Source organism: Labeo rohita, chromosome 5 (genome assembly GCF_022985175.1).
Source record: "Labeo rohita strain BAU-BD-2019 chromosome 5, IGBB_LRoh.1.0, whole genome shotgun sequence".
In the NCBI taxonomy this organism is placed as follows: Eukaryota; Metazoa; Chordata; class Actinopteri; order Cypriniformes; family Cyprinidae; genus Labeo; species Labeo rohita.
Window position 1 is genome coordinate 22,170,804 of NC_066873.1, and position 23,278 is coordinate 22,194,081.

Genomic DNA, 23,278 nt, shown 5'->3' on the forward strand with positions numbered 1-23,278 from the left:
AAGCTGAATAGCAGAAACTACTATAGCTTTTAATACGCAATGAATGATTTTTTTCAGTTTGTAGCTGTGCTTTTTTTTTTTTAAGCTCGGGATTTCAGCGGCTTGATTATGCTAATTAGTTTGAATATGCAAATTTGGGAGGCCTCTTTATTTTAAACCGATGGCCCAGGCAATATTAAATAAAGTTCTAATCTTTATAAGACACAAATTAATTTAATTGCTCATAAAATGCATGACTTTAATAGTGTTAAAAAGCAGGACTTTAAGAATGTGGCTTGATTTTTGCCACTGCTGAAGCTCAGCGTTTGGCTTGACGCTTTGAAACGGCACCTCGGGATCTCCCCCTAGATCTTATATCACATCATATTCTAGATGAGAGTCATGGTCCCTTGATTTGGGCAGAAAGTCACTTTCTTACAGGTCTGATGCAATGCAGCATGTAATTTTGAGCAGATGTATTTTTTAAAATGGCAAGTTTGGCATCCCTATATCACTTTGCGTTTGGAGTGTCTTTAACATTTCATCACTAGAGCCTGAATTGGCCATAAATAAATTACAACTTGTGGTTCATAATTGATTGGAAGAAAGGACACAGATGTGACAATTATCGTGCAGCTGTTGAAAAAATTGGTTTATTCATTTATGTATTTGTTCCGTCCTGTCAGTCAAACGTTCTCTCAGAGGAGGAAAGCTAGTGCCCTCAAAAAACTAAATCAAAAAGTCCTGCTTCTGTTCCCGAATGTCACTCCGAAACTTCTGCTCGCCGGTCTCACGCTTTATCAAAATTAAAGAGATGTGAATCACAATCCATATGACATTCATCATCATAATAGATCATCGTAACAGTTTATAATCGAACATAGTAAGTTTAATGACGATGTCAACCTTAATGAGTTATAGGTCACTCTGTCCCATACATCATATCATATATCATCAAATCAAGTGGAAACAAAGGACTCTGGGTTGTCATCAGCCGAAAGATGTCGACATAAAGAGATCAGATCTGTGGGAAATGGCATTGTTTGCTTTCCTTTGTTTTGATCACAATCATCTGGATATGTATCTGTGGGTCTCAAAACAAATGCATTTAAGTAGTTCTGAATCCCGATTTTTGTGTGCACAGATGCAGAACTGCTCTTGTGGTCTTAATAGTTTTAACCCATCAGATGGCCCAAACCCTTCCGAAGTGGCAGCCGCATAAATTTCCTACCCCGAGAAGTTTCGAGTGTTTTACCCATCCGTTCTGTCTATCTGTCCAACACAAATCCTTTACACAGTAGATCTCAGTATGCTGCTCAATTCGTTTCCATGCATTTTATCTGATTACATTTCAAAAAATATACAAAAGAGACTATACACAAAAATAAAAGAGAGACAGTAGCACTAATTAAAACATAAACTTTGGCCACCAGGATCATTAGGGAAGTGAAAAAATATCGAGCCACTGATGACGTGACAATGTGAAGATCTAACAAAAGGCAAGGGCTCAGGAGGGACTGTGTGTGTGTGTGTGTGTGTGTTTGGCCTCTACTGGTTGTCTTGATTAGAAGCAGAAGGCCTTGTGCGTTTCTGGTTTTGGGCCCAGTGGCATCATGGGGCACAGTTTGTTTGGTATCATAGATGTGCTCACTTTAGCCTGCATGTGAGTAATAACTTCATCACATCATATTGACACCTAGGCCATTTAAGGGCTGAGGGAATTTCCCATGATTATTAATACATTGTGTAACGCTCCTGACTCATATACAAGAAATCTGAATTTTTTTATTCTGTCTGGTTTCAATTTATTGTTTGTTGGTGAAATATTTTTTTCTTTTCTTTGCAGAATTCAGATTAGAGTTCACATTAGCCTTTTTCACACAGTAATAACAGTAAATTGCTGTAAAACAGTAAAACAGTAACGACCTTACTGGTAAATGCAAAAATCCGCTGTTCACACAGGCAACCACATTACGTCTTTTTACCGGTAAAGCGCATTCACACATCAGTTTCAAAATACCAGTAAATTCTGTGTCATCATTTGTAAACATGGAGGGATAAACACGGTCAGTGTTTTGTTGATCTTTTCATTTCTGTGTCAAACATTTATATTCATGCAGCTTTTGGCTCAGGGATATTGTATTAGGCGACTTCAAACTGAACTAAACAGCACGGAGTAAATGCATCATCTGTGTCAGAATGTTATGATTGGTCCAGAGTAGATGTCTTGCAGTTCTTTTGAACTCAAACATGTGGATACTGGTAATCTCGTTCTGCATTTACACAGAGAACATTACAGGTAGTTTACTGGTAATTTTACAAATTTTCATACCAGTAAATTGCCTGAACGTATTTACCGTTTTTTTATGAAAAAGTCCTGTTTACACATGATGTCTTAATGATCATTTGGACACAAAACAACAACAAAACGTAGAGGATGTTTTCTTCCCCCTGATAAGTCTTTTTTTTTTTCTAATTTTGCACAGTGGTATGTGTATGATTATATGCATTTCATTATATTTTCATTTAGCATTTTTTTTTCTGCTGTCCACAATGTGACCTTTTTTTTTTTGAGTCCCAACCCACGAGTTGAGAAACACTTCATTACAGAATCTGAAAATTGAAACCCAAATGGGAATTCCAGAATTGTGGATTTCCTGACATTCTGGACAATTTAAAATTGTTAAAAATCATGAAAAAAAAAAAAAAAAAGCTAAGCTTCTTTAAAAAACAGTGATAACTTTAAAATAACAGAGTATGGGGGAGAGCTGAAGCATTAACATTTTTCTGTGAAACTCTTTCATGTCTGTCTGTGGGATGGGGCAGTCTCATTTTGGTTAGGTTAGCATTGTTTTGTCTTTGTAGGTCTTTTCTGTGAACTTTGCTTTTAGGTACATATGCACAGACTTATGACTTTTCATAAGTACGGCCATCGGGTAAGGGTTGATATGATCCTCTGTAACATAAGGATATGGAAAGTTCTGCTTTTTGTTATGGTTGCATATATTAGCACTAATTCTGTCCTTGTTGTCTGAGGCTTGGCTCGAGGGCACTGATTCTCCAGAATCAGAACATATGCAAATAAATCATATTTATGTAGATTTTTGTCACTGTAAGATATGTAGGTAGTTGACATGAACTACTTTTGGAAAGTTGATGTCCTGTGTGGTAGTTAAATTATATATTTTGTTTTCAGCACAGGACATTATATTATATGTATGTATTTTCATTATATTATATTTATGTATTTTCATTATATTATATGTATGTATTTTAGTTATATTATATTATATTATATATTATAATGTTATGTTATATTTAGCTGGTGCTAAATGTACTGAAATAGCACTGCATTGTGAGTATTTATATTAAGTTATAATAACCATAATCTATATCAGTTAGGCTAATATAGAGTGTGCCTTATTTATTAAACTCTTAGCTTGAGGCAGTTAGCATTTGTGACCTTGAACCACAAACCAAGTAACATGGGTATACTTGTAATAAAAATTATACATTTTTCTTTTATGCCAAAAATCATTAAGATGTTAAGTAAAGATCATGTTCCATGAAGAAATTTTGTAAATTTCCTACTGTAAATATATAAAAAAATATTTTTTATTAGTAATATGCATTGCTAAGAACTTCATTTGGACAACTTTAAAGGCGATTTTCTCAATATTTAGATTTTTTTAGATATTTAAATAGCTGTAGCTCAGCCAAATATTGTCCTATCCTAACAAACCATACATCAATGGAAAGCTTATTTATTTTTTTCAGACGATGTATAAATCTCAGTTTCAAAAAATTGACTCTTATGACTGATTTTCTGGTTCAGGGTCACATTTCAATATTATTCACTGCTGAAAGTAGCTGGAAAAAAAGAAAACTAAATGCTTTTGTATATTTTGTAGTGATCATGATGTCAGTAATTTATCAAATGACAAAGATGAGCTTTATAACCAGACATATTTCCATATATCCAGACATGTAGTGGAGTCAAGCTCCTTACCCTAGCGCTGGTCTACAAACTAGGGAATTGCGTTCTTCAAATTGCTTTTTTGGGTATATTTGCACCGCTTACTGATTTGCATAATTCACTGAAACAGCCGCAAAAACAGCATGTGCAAATGAACACCGTTATTATTCTTAGTGATTTCCCTTCTTTGTTTTCTTTGACTTACATTTAGTATGTTTTCAGTGTAAAGTCAAACTAATTTGTTCTGCTTCTTCTGCTCTGGCATATGGAATGACTTTATGGCAAAACAACAACATTTAGTTAATTCTATATATTTTTTATCTATGTATTTGCTTATATGTATTTACATTGGTTTTCCTCCTCTGCAGAGACAGGAAGTTATCGAGTGTTTGGGCAGTAAAATTGAAAAGGTTGTGTTCATTAGTCAGGGTACAACATAGCTACTACCAGGGCTGGGCTAACCGGTTTTAGAGGCACCCTGACGGTGGCCGGTTAGCGTGGTGGCAGCGGTGTGGGTCAGCCCACCTGGGAGGGAGACAGCTGTCTCGTCGCTATCCAGCGCATGTCAGGCCTAATGACTCGCAGCTGACACCTTAACCCAGCCACACTGCAAAGTAGCGCATTAGAATAATTACTCCCTGTCATCCTCCATTTAATAGCCAGGCCCACCCCCCTCCAAATATACCCACACTCATCCACAGGGCCTGTCCTTTGCTAACACACATACACGGCCTCAAACGCTGTCACTGGTTGGACCATCAAAGCTAAGAGCGCATTTGCTCACCCCACCCCCTTGTCGTTTGCTCTTAGCCGATTCAATAGTATTTGCAAACCTCATTTTAAGAGAATGACTGGGACTGGGTCTGGAACAGGCTGATGCCACTGTCCAAGATGGTGTTTGGTTTTAATGGGAGAAAAACACGCTCTCACACACACAGATAGAGACATGCAGTCACAATACCGTCCAGCCTGTGCAGGCAGCTCATTATCATGACATCTGCATAGCTGAATACAGACACTCCTTCTCCTGATACAGTGGGGACAGAGCCATGCTACAGTCTCCGTCTCTCAGTGCACAGCTCCTTTTTTTCTCTGCATCTCACTTGTTGGTTTTGATTTGATAAGATATTATGATTTGTTATGATGCCTGATCCATTCTGCTGTATAAACAACGATCTTGCAGTTGTTTATGAAATTATACATTATTTATTATATTGGTTTGGGCAGATAATTAAGGTTATTCGCATTAAGATTATTCGTTATTCGCATTTTTATAATCTAATTTTTTTTAATGTTTTTTAAATGAAGTCTATTATGCTCTGCATTTATTTGATCAAAAATACAGGGAAAACTAATATTGTGAAGTTGTTGCAATTTTAAATAACTATATCTAAGGTTTTTTTTTCTCTTGGGCTGTTATTTCTTAGTTCAGTGAGTGTAATCGGTAGGGCTGGGTAAAAAATATTGATTTCTCGATTTTAATCTAATTAAATCTCAAGAATCGATTAGTCTATCCTGTTTTCAGTTAACCAACAAAACGTTGTAGCACACCCCCCATCCAATAAATTGCAATAATCTTTGTGCTTTGTTACTTTTGATATGAAACAAAGTCTCATTTTTCAAATTCTGTCCATTTTATTACAGTATTCCAACAACAGATGCTTTTTTTATGCTGTTTAATGTAGAGTGACAGATCGCTGTAGCACCTCAGTTTAAGAGAAGTCGCAGCACAAAGCACACATGAACTCATCATCTCCTCCACTTTATTACCAGTTATAGCACAAAATAAACATGAATAAACATCCGAAGGTATGTTAAAAGAAAGAGCACAGCTTACCAAAATATGTATCATGAAATCATTCAGTCAGTGTTTCAACTGCAGAAGGACGTCAGTATAATACCTTGTATATGTAATAATAGCTATGTAATAATGTCACCTAACGTCACATTTACCTCAGCTGTTAGTCAGCTAGAAAAAAAAATGACTCTAGAAATGAGTCATTATGATATATATTCATTGTAATTTTTACTGTTCTTTAATATTTAATTTATGTGTAAATAAATCTATTAAGTTTTTATGACAGCCACCATTTAAATGTTTATATTTCAAAAAACTAATTGGAGTAGAAATATAATTATGTAATTGTAACTTTATTATAAAAACTTCATTGAGTGTAATTTAATCATTTGTATACAAATCAGTTAATTTTAACCTTCAATATTATAGTAATGGAGTTAGGGCTGGTTAATATGGCAAAAAAATTTTAATCTCAATTTTTTTTTTTCAGAATGTTTGACTGATTTTTTTTTTTTTTTTATTTTTTACAATTTTTAATTAGTCAACTTGAAAAGGTAACTACAACATGATTCTAGTAACTAGGTAAAGAAAATCCTATTCTAAGTGCACCACACGTTTGTCAACATGATGTAAATGTTAAACAAATCACTTGTTAAATATCTTTGCAGAAAAGATGCATGAACTACAACTACAACTTGCACAAACTTGTCTTACATATTATATGTTCAGAAATAATACTAAGACTATACTACTTGAGGTGTAACACCAGTAATCATGGGGTTAATCACGTGTGCCAACATGCGGTTGGATCGTTTTATCTCTACTGTTGTTATCAGCATATTGTCAAACTAAGTCTAACGCTTGGTAATATTTCTATTCAAAACTAAGATTCCACGATTTCTAAAAAAAAAAAAAAAAAAAAATCATGGAATTCATTGAATTGAAAACATTGAATTCGAATTAATCGATAAAATCAGAAAAATCGCCCAGCTCTAAATGTAGTACAACTGACTCCATGTATATCTTTGGCATGAACTGTACCGGATATATATCCAAAAATAGTCAATATTGATTCGATTTGAATCGGAAATGAAATCAAATCGCAAGCTTGTGAATCAGAATCGATTCAAATTGTGAAATATGTGTCAAAACCCAGCCTTAGTAATCAGAGATCCTACCAGTTTAGTCCAGGCACATATTTTGAAAATATATGTTTATTGCCAATACAAATCATCAGTAAAGTGTAGTGAAATTGAATATTCTGTGAAGATAGAAATGCAATAGTTGTGAGTTAATGGAAGCTGATGAGGAGATGAACAAAAGGTCTGCAGAGAAGTAGATGTGTAAGGTGTGACATGGTGACTGGTGTCTGGTCTCCATGGGAGGTTGCGGCAGACGTTAGAGGAAAGGTCACGGGTTGTCTCGTATGGAGTCCCGAACAATGGTGTTCAAAAGGCTCTGGCTGACTCAATGGGATTATTTCTAGCTATTTGTAGTGATTATTGGTTTGAGGCATTGTTACACCTGTACGCAATTGTCTTGCCTTTGAATACGTGCTTGCACCATGGAATCTTTTGAAAAGGATGCCAACATTTAGGTGTTTATATCTAAAGAATGATGTTCTGTTAAAGTAATAGTTTTATGCTTTAGTGTGTTTGTGCATGTGTGTGTGTGTGTGTGTGTGTTCTCCTCCTGACCAGTCTGTTGTCTGACCAACTCAGGTCACATTAACCCAGTTCTCACAGTTGTGGTCTAGGAAAAGAAAAAAAAAACACACACACACATCACACATGCACACACACATACAGCTCTCCTTAGTAATGTAGTGTGGCCTGAAGCTGCTTCATGCTGTTAGATTTCCACTGTTGCTGTGCAATGATCAAGTTATTTACTGCTTACATTACCATGCGGCTTGATAAGCATATTTTCCCCAGTAGACATAACAAGATGGTTTATCACCAGGGTTACTACTGAATATAGCAGGGTGTGCAGCCAGTGCGTATTTACACTCCTGTGCTTTATAGCACCACATAAATAAACCTTTTCTCTACTGTAATTTAAAGCTGAATTTTTTGCATTAAATAATGAGGGGAACTTGCTCGTAAAAGCATCACGAGGTCATAAATCAAAATAAAAGAATATGTGCAGACTCAACTGTTTGCAAACTTTTTTGAGTAAATGATTAAGTATATACAAATATCCTTTTTTTGGATATGGAAGTTTTAGTCTATTATAATTTGTTTAATTTCATATCTTAACTTGGATGTAGAAAATTCCTGAAGATAATGTAAATGTAAATTTGATGTTTTCTCCTCATAGTTATACCAAAAATAAAATGAGCTGCATTTAGAGTTAGACGATTGTCATAGTCCGTGCCACCTTGAGTAGTATTTTACATAGCTGTATACTTTCCTTTACATTACGGTTTCTCTAACAGGTCACCCATTGACCTCTTGTGGGCTGGGTGCCAGAAGCGATTCCACACACATTAGCCTCATCACTAGCTTTAATGCGTGCCACCCCACGGGATGGTAGGCGCCCTGGCACGTGCGTGTGGTCGTATCCAAATGGCAGGAATCTCACACGGACGCAACGCTGCTCCATCCTGACAGCTCCCTCCAATTACCGCCACTCCTGTCGCATGCCTCCCATCTCTCTCTGGCCCAGATCGCATGTGACCCCGCCCGCCGCCACGCTGGTGGAAGCGAAAGGGGAGACGGACGAGTCCAAGGGGAAAGGGAGGCTCACATAAACATGCACGCTGATACTTTTTCTGCCTTTTGCACATTTCGCTTCTCAGCAGCTTCTGGTAGGGCTGTTAATGCATTACAATATTTAATAGTATATATTTTTTTAAGTTAATGAATTGATTAGATTTCACAAAAACTATTTTCAAAGGTTGCCAAAAATATGTATTCTAAAGATATTAATTAAATATGTTTATAAGGAAATAATGCAATTATTTTTACATTTGTATTTTTTAAATTAACTGATGCTATTTATTTGACAAAACAAAAAATAAAAAAACAGCTCTACATATTGACATTAAAAATATGAAGTATGTAGTATTATTTTATTTTGGAAAAATATATAAAGCTTGATATTATAAATATATTTTTTATTTATAAATCAGAGGCTGTTTTTGAGAGAGGGTTTGTGGTTAACAAAATGCACCAATTGTACTGTCAGATTGAGTATTTGCATGAACAGATTTGTAAAAATTAATAACATTTTTAATCGCAAGTGTTAACACGCTCGTTTTGACAGGCCTAGTTTTTAGATTGTAGTTAGTGTGTTTTCTCTTGGACTGCGAGCCTGTATGCTAGCTTATGGTTTTTGTGCAGCTGAATGTTTATCGTGTCTAGGGGCCTGACTGCAGGCCAGTTGAAGCTGCAGAGACAGGCCAGAAATGAAAAAGTACAGATGAGCCCAACAGCTTTGTTTGGATGCTCATTTGCAGTGTCGTGAGATTTCTCTGAGGAGGGGAAGAAGGGAAATAGTCACATACAAGCAGAGGAGTGAGGAAGTGGAGTTTTCTGCTGCTTGGGGGGTTTCGGTGATTAAACGCAGGAACTACAAGCACATTACAGCTCTCATAATTTGCACCTTTCTCATGTAAAATACAGTAAAAAAAAATGCGTACATTTCAAACATGAGAGAAAAGAGAAGTTTCATAAAGAGGAAAGTATTTTATTTTCTAATTAGGGCTGTTAAACGATTAATCACGATTAATCGCATATTCGAATAATTGTGATTAATCGCAATTAATGGTTTGACAGCCCTTTTTTAAATATAAAAACACAATCAACAATCAACAAATCAAACATCATTTTTTTTCTACAATATCACAATTTTTATTTACATTTTATCTTATTTTATTTTAATGAAATACCCAAGCAAATCAGTTCTAATGACAAGCAGTAAGCATCTTTATTCCAGTAGTTGTACTTTTACTGAGAAAAAAAAAAACAGCATTAATGGGCTCTTTACATTCTATAAACAATATCATGTTTTGCACTTGTCATTTTTTTTAAGTCACAAGCTCATGAAAACTATTATGACCAGTATATCAATCACTAAAATGAGCATCCTTATTTTAGTTCATGCAACCTCGGAAATTGATTTACAACATTCACAAACAACAATCCCTGCTCTTCAACTGGCAAGCTGAAGCGGATACCTGCCGTCCCAAGTTTTGCTACACTTGAACATGTATTTAACTAAAAACAATCTTCTCCCGTCTGATCCGCTGGCATCTGGCCAAACAGATTTCTCCCCCCCTTATGATTATTTTATCACTTTAAATTCTTTATGATGAAACGCTGCAGTGGTAACCTTGCTAAAGCTGAGCGGGGCCTGGCTTTCACTGCTGCTATTTGGAATAGCTCTCCTCGGTGGCTCGTTCCTGCTCCCTCTGTTGGATTCTGCTTGTCCATTAGTGCCATCTGTGCCCGCCTGTGCCGTCTGTGAGCGCCTGCGCTCCGCCAAAATGACTGGCATTTTCTCTCAAACAACCAGGGGATGGTGCCCAGAGCTGTTAGCTGGCAATGATGTGCACTTTTTCTGACAAACCCGGAGAAAGAAAGACAGGATGGGGAGCAGAAAACATCTGCACATGTAGTGCAGCTTTGCTTAAGCTACTTTCACAGGAAAAGACTTTTCTGGTGACCATGCTGCTAAGCCGAGCTTTGTAAACTTGATCTCTTCCAACACATTGGTTCCCCAGAGCAAGTCATCTCCAGATATCAGATGATCAAGAACCTTTGCAATAAGTCGGAAGTCGAGAACTGGTTAGTGACAGAAAAATAGTTTTGTAGTAACAGAAATGTAGGGCCCTATGAAATTTTTATTTATATTTTTATTTTATTTTTCCAAAAATATGTCTAATTGTCTAATTGCATACAAACAACTTTTCAACTATTAAAATGTATTCTTAAAATAGCCTTATAAAATTAATTTAATTTATGTTTTAACTTTTTTTTGGCAAACAAAGGGGATTTACTATTGAAATTAAAACATGGAAAAAATGTTGTGTGATTATTCCTTAAAAATAATGTTTATTTAAGTACACTGTAACAAAAAAATTAGTTGTTTCATCTTAAAATAATTTGTTACCCCGCTGACTTAAATATTTTAGTTTAGTCAGTTAAAATATTCCAGCTGTCACTTTAATTAACATGAAGTAACTTAAAATTTCAAGTTTACGAAGCTAAAAATTTTAAGGCAGCGGCGTTACAAATTATATTAAGTTGAAACAACTTTTTGAAAAAAATTTTTCCAGTGTCTTCAAGTTTAACCAGACTTTTATTTTGACGGACTGCAGTGAATTCCTTTAAACTTTTGTGTATATATGATATGACGCTAGTTTTACTCAAATTAAACTGTAAAATGCTCATGAAGTGATTTTAGAGCGGTTCTGGAGATGTTGTTCATGTATTTATGTCTCCATTTAGTGAGACGACAGACGCTGAAATCACTGCGTGCTTCAGTATGTGTGTAGTAAACCGTGCATCTGTGCCGTTCATTCGTAAAGAGACACGCAGGATTCATATTTAACTTTGAACTTCATGAATATTATTTGTTTTACATTAACTATAATCAGGGGTGTACCTGGAGATTTGGTTTGGTCCTCACACTGCAATAGTGTGACCTATTAAATATACCAAAAAAAGTAATTAATTAATAGTAGTGATGATGATAATATCATTCTAATTTATTTTAGTTTTTTAAATGAAATAAATCAAAATATTACAAAAAAAGAAAATAATAAACAAAATAATAAAGTGTGGTACTACTATTATATTTCAAAATAAAAAAGGAGTATTAAATAAAAATACAATTATTTTATAGTAAATTTAAAAATAAAAAGATTATATTTACTTATAATTTACTTATAATTTACAGCTTTTATTTTGGCGGGTTGCCGGCAAGTATGCTTCTGGTTGAAGAGTGTTCAGAGAAGAGCGTCAGCAAATGAAATGTCACATTTTTGCATTGTGCTTTGAAAACAGCAGTGAATAGCCTAGAATTATGGTGCCTTTACGCCATGTCGTAATTACCGTAATTCCGAGATGACAACACGTGACATTTTACTCATAGCTTTCCATGTTGTCGGACTCTGAGGTAGCACCTAATTAGCGCCAAAACGAACCTGACAGCGGTCACGTGGTACATCTGTAACTGGTTAAAGTCGTAATTCTAAAAACATTCTGAGTTTACAAGTTGTAATTACAAGTTCAGGAACATGTGAGGACTTTGGCATTGATAGTGTTGCCATAGAAACATAATTCAGATAGAGTAGAATGTCACGTGTTTTCATCTCGTAAATACAGCATGGCGTGAATGCAGCATTATAATTTCAGTTCGAATAGAAATCTTATAAAGTATTACAATTAGACAATTTAAAATGGCAATTGTGCATTAACAGCTGTTAACCACGTCAGTAGGCATGCGTGCTCTTGTGCAGTAGATCTACAAAACTGGATTCAGTCATGTTACTGCGTTTGCTGGAATTAACTTATAACAACTGGTCCGAGGCAGATATAAACAAGTAGAAGCTAATGGCTTGCAGAGACTATATTTGTTTACTATATACTAAGCTAAAAATGTGAGCCAGTAATGACCAATTTGTAAACATCATGACACCTAATGCCAGTGCTGGATTTTTTTACCGGTGTCTCGAGATTAAAAACGATCATTCTCCTGTCTCGTGGGTCAATCCGGTAGTCATCAGCTCTTGATTGCCGATCATATGCCACTTTATTTACCCAGAAGACAAGATTTGAGCCAGCAGGACTTGTTGTAAATATTATGTCAGCCGGAGGAGGGGGGGTATTTTATACCCTTGTAATTTACAGTGCCTGTGCGCCTCCAAAAGACATTGTGGCTCATTGTGACGGTGGACTTAAATTACAGGGATCACCACCACGCTGTCAACTCTCACTTTCAAAGCAAGCTGCGGGTAAAGCATTATTAGGTCCTCCAGAGCCTGTGAGACTCATGCTGACATGCTTTTTCCCAAATTTAATGCTTGTCAGAGGATCCGTTTTGATTCATCCGTGACAGCTACAGTTTCTCAACTGTAAAATCGAGAGCTTCTTCACTCTTTCTAGTGGCTCAAACTGTCCTTTTCTTGAGGCTTTTAATGTATTCAGTGTTCCAGTGCCTATATCACTTTTTAATGACTGGAAAATTTATCCAAGTTGTCAGCAGGCGTTAGATTTTAGGCTCTCTTGGCTTGGTTCTGAATCTCCACCAGACCAGATGGCGGTGCTATGTGGGCCGTATGTGGACCATGGGTGTGGAGATAGTGGGGGCCAGCTCTAGAGTGCAGGATTGCTCACATTCTGGCATTTTCTCTAGGCCTGTTTGCAGCTGCACTTCCTGTCCCATTTTGATCTTCTAAAATGTTCAATATGTGGAAAGGCTTTTGAAAACAGACCTTATTCTCTGTAATGTCACAGTAGTTTTTATAAATAAGACAGAAAGGTTACAGTTAAAGAAAAATACTTTCATATATAGTGTGCTTAAAATTTATAGATATTTTGCATCTTTGCAAATAACAGTACCAGTCAAAAGTTTAGGATTTTTAATGTTTTTTAAAAAAGTCTCTGCTCACCAAACCTGCATTTATTTGATCCAAAGTACAGCAAAAACTGTAACATTTTGACAAATTGTTACTATTTAAAATAAAGGTTTTCTATTTGGATATGTTTTAAAATGAAATTTATTCCTGTGATCAAAGCTACATTTTTTTTAGCATCATTACTCCAGTCTTTAGTATCACATGACCTTTCAGAAATCAATCTAATATGCTGATGTGCTGCTGAAGAAACATTTATTATTAACAAGTATTATTAACATATATTATAGAAATTAATACTTTTATTTAGCGAGGATGCTTTAAATTGATGAAAAAAGTAATGATAAAGACATTTATAATGTTACAAAAGATTTCTATTTCAGATAAATGCTGTTCTTCTGAACTTTCTATTTATTAAAGAAACCTGAAAAATTCTACTCAGCTGTTTTCAACAACAACAATAACAACAACAACAATAATTGTTTAACAATAATAATTGTTTTTTTGTTTGTTTGTTTGTTTTGTTTTGAGCAGCAAATCAGAATATTAGAATGATTTCTGAAGGATCATGTGACTGGAGTAATGATACTAAAAATTCAGCTTTGAAATCACAGGAATAAATTACATTTTAAAATATATTCATATAGAAGACAGTTATTTTATATAGTAAAAAAGTATTTCAAAATTGTACTGTTTTTGCTATATATTGGATCAAATAAATGCAGGCTTGGTGATCAGAGGAGACTTTAAAAAAAAATCTTACTGTACAAAAACTTTTGGGAGGTAGTGTACATGCTCTTATAATGTATACATTAATTGTTTATATATTATAATCTTGGACTTTAAACTGTATAAACAGTTGATTTTTAATATTAATATAACATTTATTTAAAATTTGCACACACACATATACACTACCACACAAATTTCAGAATGTATTTTTTTAAATTTCTTAAAGAAGTCTTTTCTGCTCACCAAGGCTGCATTTATTTGATCAAAATACAGTAAAATACTAATACTGTGAAATATTGTTATGCTTTTTAATATATTGAAAATGTAATTAATTCCTGTGATGTCAAAGCTGATTTTCTGCATCATTATTTCAGTCTTCTGTCACATGATCCTTCAGAAATCATTCTAATATGCTGATTTGCTGATCAAGAAACATTTTTATCCATCTTGAAAACAGTGCTGCTTAGTATTTTTGTGGAAATGGCGATACGTTTTTTTCAGGATACTTTAATAGAAAGTTCAAAAGAACATTTGCAACATTCTTAATGTTTTCTGTCAAAGCTGATCAATATAATGCATCCTTTACTAAAAGTACTCATTTCTTAAAAGTATTCATTTTTAAAAAAAAAAAAAAAATAATAATAATATATATAACTGTCTTTTTAAAAATTGTGTTAAAAAAAAATATATTTAACATCAAATTTCTCATTTACAATTATGTTATATACATACAATTTTGAACAATTTTTATGCATTATAATATTGTAATTTTGACAAATAATGTAAAGACCATATAATACTACACATAGTATTATATATGTTTTGGGGGGAATAAAATGCTCTTCACTACATGGAATGAGATGGTCTTGAGAAGGACATGGGCTTATTTCCAAGTTCCACCTTTCTCAATTCCTGGATCTCACTCCTTTAAAGAACAGAAAGTGCAAGACGGCTCCTCTGGGAGTTCTAGGGTTGGGGGAATCAAGCTGTTCCAGAGAGTGGCTAGCAGAAGATGAGATGCAAAAACACATGCAGACTCCTCCTTTGGACAGGTGCCCAAGCACACGGCTAATCAGAGCAGCAGACATCTTTCTGTGAAGTCTGGTGGCCGTCAGAATGGTGCGGCTCGGAGAGCGCTCCAAAGAGCAGAGATGGAGGGGTAATGATGGCCCCCCAACAGGCTGTCTCTGTTTGACTGATCTGTATAGGTGAAGCATATGTATGGGGTCACGAAGGTGAAGCTCTTGATGAACTGAGCCTTGTGTGATCTCTTAAAGATGGCATGCAACCATGAGAAATCTCTGATCAGTCCAATCAAGTGTCTTTTCATTGTAATAAACTCTGTGTGGTGTAATTAGTCCTGCTTTTGTGTATTCAGCAAATTTCAACTAATGGCATTTCGTGGGATCTTAATTGAACTGTTATGAAGGGATAGATCACCCAAAAATGAAAAATCTTTAATACAAAGAATACGCCCTAAAACATGCAGTCAGGCTCATTTCATAAACAAGAACCAAAAATCACAGTGATTTGTTTGAAATACAACTTAGTTATGCAATACAATTCCATCTCCTCTTGACAGCTGCATTTTGCAAGTCTCAAGTAGGAAAAACATAAAAATAGCTCTTCAGTGTATTTTCTCTTTTCAATGTCATCACCTTGATATCTAGCCCATGGTCCTTCTATTCTCGTTGCACAGGTGGGCTCTGTCTGTCTCCGTGTGACATTGCATAGATATAGTGTCCATAGCCAAGTGCTCTTGCCTGGGAGCGATAGAGTTAAAATGGGTCTGACCGTGGGTTTGGGTCTGACCGTATTGCTCTGCACCTGGTCGACTCCTACAACAGAGCCTCTCGCAGCCTTTGTAGCGAAGGCGGACAGCTTTTCAGAGTTCCTGCTTCAAAGCCTGCAAAATCCAGTAAACTTAGCCACACAATCGACGTTGGCCAAAACAGCATCTGATGTGCCTTATTTGTTGACGGAGTGAGATCTATCGCAGAGGGTGCGCCTCGCTTGGCTTACAATGCAGGGACAACGTAAAGCCCCATATTCGCGGATAGTCTATGAAGACGCTGGGATTCTTCCAACATCTAATGCCAATTGTGACTTGAAACTAGGGCAGGCGACTCTGTTAGTTTTTCATTGTTGGTTGTTACACACTAGTTATCAACCATACATGTTGGGAAAAATATATTAGCTCTCAATGACAAAAGTGCTTCAGTTCAGTAAAACATTGATAAATCCTGCACATAAGTGTGTGTGTGCACTGCTTTTACTTTTTTTTTTTTTTCCTGGTTATGGAAGAATTACAATGTGTAAGTTGTGTAAGTTTATGAAGACTCTGTCTATGTCCCTATAATTCAAAATGCTTATAAAACATACCAAATGGTGTTTTTTTGAAAATGTACAAAGTTTCCTGTGTGGGGTAGGGTTGGTGTAGGGTGATAGAAAATGTGACCCTGGACCACAAAACCAGTCTTAAATTGCACGGGTATATTTCTAGCAATAGCCAACAATACGTTGTATGGGTCAAAATTATAGATTTGACTTTTATGCCAAAAATCATTAGGATATTATGTAAAGATCATGTTCTGTGAAGATATTTTGTTCCTTTTTCTACCATAAATATATCAAAACGTAATTTTTGATTAGTAATATGCATTTCTAAGAACTTAATTTGGACAAGTTGAAAGGCGATTTTCTCAATATTTAGTTTTTTTTTGCAACCATTAGATTCCAGATTTTAGTTGGATCTCGGCCAAATATTGTCCTGTCTTAACAAACCGTACAACAACAGAAAGCTTATTTATTCAGCTTTCATAATATGTATAAATCTCAATTAAAAAAAAATTGACCCATATGACTGGTTTTGTGGTCCAGGGTCACAAATACAGTTTGTACATTATAAAAACATTGCGCCTGTGGAGAGTCCCCGCAAACCACCTATACCAATATGTCTGTGTGTGTGTGTGTGCACACGTGTGCGGGAGTGTGTATGGTGGTTATACGCTAGGCGAGAGCTCCCTCTTGGTGCCAGTGTACCCAGTTTCTCCAGCTGATGAGACACACACTATAGAGCAGTGGGAGAAACATTAACAACACATAACAACTCTCTGTGCTATAATTAAAGCACAAGCAACTGACACATTTTTCAGGAGTGTTTTAAAATTATTTTGAATCATTGCACAGAAATACTTAAAACGTATGTTTTTGAAAGAAATAATTAAAGTTAAAAAATAATAATTATACAGTTATTATTTGTGAGGCAAATTTGATAAGTAATTTTATTAAGAAAATATATTTTTATATTTTTATTTCCAAGGACATTTACCACCATTTTATGATGTGTTATTATTTGTATACATTAATATTTTATACACATACATTTTAATTTTATTATTGTTATGGATTATAATATTTACATTTTTTTAAGGGAACTGTTGTCCACAATAATTTGTGGACAATTAACATAAGGGCCATTTTGACAAAAAGCTATGTTGATTGATGTCTGTATATTGTATTACACATCTTTGGGGGTAATAAAGGTGCTCTTCAATGCACGGTATAGGATGGTCCTGAGAAGGACATACTTTGCAAGTTCCACCTTTCTTAATTCATGGGGCCGGTTGCATAAAGGTTTAGACTAGTCTTAAAAGTTAGTCATCTAATTTTTTTTTTTAATTCAATTACATTAAAACTTAGATTAGTCTAAGTTGAATCCAAAATATAAGACTGATTACCCCTTGGTTAAATGCTAGTTTGTCAAACTAGGTCTTAAGACGCTGTCTTAACAGAGGCTCATTTTATGCAGCTGGCCCGTGGATTTCAGTCCTTCATTCAGACATTTTGTAATTTTATGAAAAATATATTTTGTAAAAAAAAAAAAATAATAATATATATTTATATTTAAAAATATATTTTATTAATTTTTTTCTTAATTAGGGACATCTTAGGGACATCTTTACCACCCATGTGTGTTTTAAAAGGCACAAAATGTATGTGTTGTTAATAATAGTAATAATTGTTGTTGTTGTTTTTAATACTTTAATGAATGTAATAATAATGATAATACTAAAACATGATTTACTAAAAATGCATGAATGAATCATGCAGTTAAGTAATCAAACCTTTCTCTGTCCTTTTCTTTTTCTTCTAGGGACGCTGTATGAATTTCAGTCGGGTGCAGCATCAACAGACGACAGCATCCCGTCTCTGAAATACTTTGACTTCCAAGGATATCAGATGGAACGACAGAAAAAAGTGTAATTTCCTCAACATGACATAGCTTATCATTGGCCACTTTAGAGTATCTTGTTTCAGCGCTTACAAGTATTGGCTTTCCAAAACTTATAATTCTGTTATCTCTCAAGCTACTGAAAAGCAAGCGGATGACTAAATAGATTTACACAAAAAAAAAAAAAAAGTGTCTGATTTTTCAGCTGATCTGGTTAGCTTTAATGCACAGCAAAGGCTTTTTCATGTTCTGACCATATTGTGCCTTCTGTGGAGGAAAAAAAAAACTAATCTTATGGACACAGACGGAGGCTATTTCAAAAAAAAAAAAAAAAAAGCAGAATGAGATGAGGCTCTTTGCCGTTGGCTGAGAAGTAGAACTAATCCCAGTAGGCTCATGGAGTGCAGAAGTACTTTGCCTCTTGGCAATGTCTCTTCACAAAAATCTCTCCGATCCCGCTATCGTCGGATGCCTAGCGGGGCTTCTTTGACTGGAGATCTTGTCATTTTAACACTGAGAAGTGCACACGCATGACAAATTGTAGACAGAACGCCCTAAGGTATTGGGCGCAGTAAGACTTTGCCCTTTAGTTTGTGAAGACACCTTTCTATCAATGCGAGGACAGCGCAGAGAAATTAATAGAGCGTTATTGCACCGCAAGACACCCTGTGACCAAAGCTCTCCGGCAAGGTTTTGAGGGACAGATTTACCTCTGGTGGTTGCTGCACGCTCCCCATTTATTTGCCAGTCTGTTCTGTGCTCACTAACGCATAGACCTTCACGATTCGGAAACGTGCCCCTCGGTTAAAGGATTTAACACGTCAATACAGCTGCTGTCCGCCCACTGGATGTCCAAAAATGTTGTCTCTGCACAGGAGTATCAAACTTTGATTGATCTCGGGGCAACTTTACAGATGTATCTTTAGAGAGGTTTAGAGACATTTTCTGAGTTCCTCAGCTGTGCTAATGTGACGCCCTCATCCGATATACTCGGAAGATCAAACCGAAAGGGGCGACGGACGGATGAGTATTGTTCATTTCCAGAAATTATCCACGTCGCGCTCCCCCCCTCCGCTCGCGCACAGAAAAGCGAGCAATATATATTTATTTTAGATTTCTTTAACGCGCTGTCACGACGACGATCGCGAATGATGTCAGTGTCAGTGGAAACACTGTGGGGGAGGAAGGGGGCGGCAGCTGAAGAAAAAGGCTCGAACGATCCAGTCACTTTCGATACGCTACTTCAGATGCAAAATGGATATTCGAGTCGAAATCTGACAAAGCGTGCCGGCTTTGACGGGAAGTGGTATAGACAATGACCAGTGGCTGGGTCAGTGGGATGTCTCGGTGCAAGCAGGGAAGCTTATCAAATGACACTAAAAATAAGTTCAACAACCATCAAGTTTGAGGGGGGGAACAGAATGGGGCGCAGCGCCTCACATTCGGTGGGCATGCAAGTGTGCAAGATGGCAGGACTGTTGGCAGGCCCTTGTTTAATTATTTCTTTGTTTCTATCGTCGTAATTAAAGGGATGTTAATTATTGCTCCCCTCCGCCCCCTCCGCCCCCTCCGCCCAAAAAAAAGCACAGAACGCATATATAAAGTTAAAACATTTCAAATCATTCCTATAAGTTAAGCTAATGCACTTCTTGTTTGCCTTATTTTTTTATGTATATTTCTTATGTCACAAATCACAGGAGTTTTAAGTCATTTAAGTGTTAGTACAAGTTTAATTAGGTTTTGACATGTTAGTTGCAACAATATCTTTACTAGCTCCTTACACCTGAACATCACCAGAACACAGCTGCTTTGCTTTCTCTTTATTATTGTTTTTGCTTGTTTTATTTACCTTTTATTTTTATGTTTTTATGCATTTTACATTGTTGTATTTATATTTTCACTTCATTTGTGGTTGTGTATTTTTATATATTTTATAAGGCCCTTTAATGGTTGTGGAAAGAAACTGATTGTAAACCTTTCGTATTTGTGTAGCAAATTGGGTTTATTTTTTGCAATGTTGAATTAAGCGTACCAGCTACAAAAATAATATTAACAATTTTTGTTAAAAAAAAAAAGAATAATGTTAAAAAAAAAAGCTGATTGCACCTTTTTTAATGTTGAACTGTTAGAATGTTGCACCTTTTTTAATGTTAAACTGAATAGAAAAACAAGGATTTATTTAGTTTTTATGCAACTTAGTGATGACAACTGTGCACTATTTGTTGTACATGAACAGACAAAGAAATAATGTATATTAATTTAGGTTTAGACACATTTTTTAAAAATATTGGTACTTGCAGCCCTTGTTATGATTATAGTGCCTCCTGTCTGTCCCGCTGCGGTCCGGCCAATGAATGTAATTTCAATTCAGTAACTTATTTTTTTTCCCAAATATTCATTATACAATTATGTTTTTTAATCTTTTTTTAAACAGTGTAATATAATTTCATGATTTAATTTTTTTTCTCTGAAAACAATGGGTCTGCAGATATAAACTTAAGTACTGGTTAAAAACTACTATTAGAACAGTAGTAGTGCACTTTTTTTTCTAAAAGCACATGAATTGAAAAAAAATAATAATTAATTATGAAAAGGAACGCACAGTCAGTTTGCTTTCATAGTAGGCAGTGCTCTCTGCACATTGGCACTGGCCAGTGACACTGCATTTTACACTCATTTTACAGAATTGACATTTGACTTGTTGATTTGTTTCTCACCTACATGATACTATGAAATAGTTTGATCTGTTAAAGAAAGCTGGAGACACTTAAATTCACCATAAATAGTTAGTCTGTGTTTACTGTTAGACAGTTTTGGTTTTGCAGTTGTTGTCTTTTGCTGAACACCATACATCAAAGCCTGCAGTTTGTCTCTGTATAATCTCACATCACAAATTTCATTTAATCTCATGACATTTTCCTCATTATTGAATTTCAGACATTTTTGCATCTATTTGTATAAACGTTTTTTTTAATAAAGCTGTGTCCTTTTTAAACACCTGTCAGTATCACTGAACTTTAATGATTCATCAGACATCACACTTAAGCAGATTACTCACTGTACATAATTCTGCACAGCTTACACTCAGTAATAAAAGTTATTAAAAGCCATATTTTCATATGATAAACTGCTTTAAACCAAAACATCTGCTTATCTGTTTTATCTGACTATTAGCAGAACTGGACTTGACATTTTGAACTGCTTTAAATACACATCTGTTCTTTAGCTAACAGTATTTGAATGCATGTTTAGAAGGCCCCTTTTTAATGCAACACTGAAAATGGTTCATTTCTATTTTTGGGTACTCACTTTCATTGTGCATTCCAATTAATCTCAATCAAACTGCAGTTGGGTTATTTTGACTAAGTAAAAATAACTTTAAAAAAAATACAGCTAACTATCACAATAAAGCATGATAATGTAATAAAAAACTTGATTTTTAAAAATTAAAAAAAAAAATGAGTTATTTGTTTTTGCAAATAAACTCTTCATTTGGAGATGCATACCATCGTCATTAATGAGTTTTTAATGTAACAGATAATAATGTAAATAAATTTGAGTGCTTACTACAGGCTGTTACGCACATAACTCATTTATCTCCATCCATCCAGCTGCACAAGGGGCTTGTTAAGCACATATTCAACCATCATTAAACCTACAGGAACCCTGCTCTCCAGCTGTGCCTCGTACCCCAGCAATGCGTGACCGAAAGCTTCACAGAGTTCAGTGCTGCTCATAATTTCCCCTTGAAATGAGGCGTAAGAGACATTTCACACACCTGGTTATGACCATAAAACCACTTTTTAAAGTCAAAACTTGTGCCTTTAACACAACATTAGGTCTCAAAAGGAGATTTTCCACTTAAGCTATGAAAACGCTGTGAGTTGAGTGGCATGGCTCATTATCACAGGTTCACACTGTTTGATAGAAGAGTTATGGGGTGTAACTGCTGAATTATATTTTTTAATTCATCTTCCAAGTTTGATGAAGTGGAACATCAAACTTCTATCAAAAACTTATTTGAATGAAATGGGTTGATGTTATTATTGTTACATTCTTCCTCCCCCCCACCAGAGTTCAACACATACATTTTTTTTTTTTTTTTTTTTGGTGTCATAATTTTTGGTTATTTTTTGCCCTTAAAGGGGAAGTCCACTTCCAGAACAAAGATTTACAAATAATTTACTCACCCCCTTGTCATCCAAGATGTTCATGTCTTTCTTTCTTCAGTCGTAAAGAAATTATTTTTTGAGGAAAACATTTCACCATTTTTCTCCATATATGGAACTTCTATGGTGCCCCGAGTTCGAACTTCCAAAATGTAGTTTAAATGTGGTTTCAAACGATCCCAAATACAGTTGTAAATAATCCCAACTGAAGAAGAAGGGTCTTATCTAGCGAAACGATCAATTATTTTCATAAAAATAATACAATTTATATACTTTTTAATCTTAAACGCTTGTGTTGTCTTACTCTCCCTGAACTGACAGTTAGGGTATGTCGAAAACTCCCATCTCATGTTCTCCCTCAACTTCAAAATCGTCCTGTCGCCCTATCACTGTTTTTCCTTTTTTGTTAAGGGTGTTTGATCTTCTTTGCATGTTCACTTTGCATAGACTGTCAGAAATTCTGCAGCGATGTAGGATAATTTTGAAATGATTTTTGAAGTTGAGGGAGAAAACACGATTGAAGTTTTTCAACATACCCTAACTGTCTTGAGCCAGAATACACAAAGTTCAAACAGAGCAAGACAAGATGAGCATTAAGAAGCATTTAAATTGTATTATTTTTATGAATATAACCAATCGTATTGCTAGATAAGACCCTTTTTCCTCAGCTGGGATCGTTTACAACCGCATTTAAACTGCATTTTGGAAGTTCAAACTCGGGGCACCATATCAGTCCATTATATAGAAAAAAATCCTGAAATGTTTTCGTCAAAAAACATAATTTCTTTACGACAGAGGAAAGAAAGAC

The 23,278-nt window shown here is 35.3% G+C and overlaps 1 protein-coding gene across 1 annotated transcript in view; it reads left to right on the plus strand.

The window, feature by feature from the left end:
• Positions 1–20,402, plus strand: part of antxr2a (ANTXR cell adhesion molecule 2a) — a 54,621-nt gene extending 34,219 nt beyond the window's left edge. The window contains exon 17 of the mRNA XM_051109851.1: positions 18,224–20,402. Within this exon, the coding sequence (XP_050965808.1) occupies positions 18,224–18,283 (60 nt within the window). The 3' untranslated portion in view covers positions 18,284–20,402. The remainder of the gene's footprint in view (positions 1–18,223) is intronic.
• Positions 20,403–23,278: the final 2,876 nt, after the last annotated feature.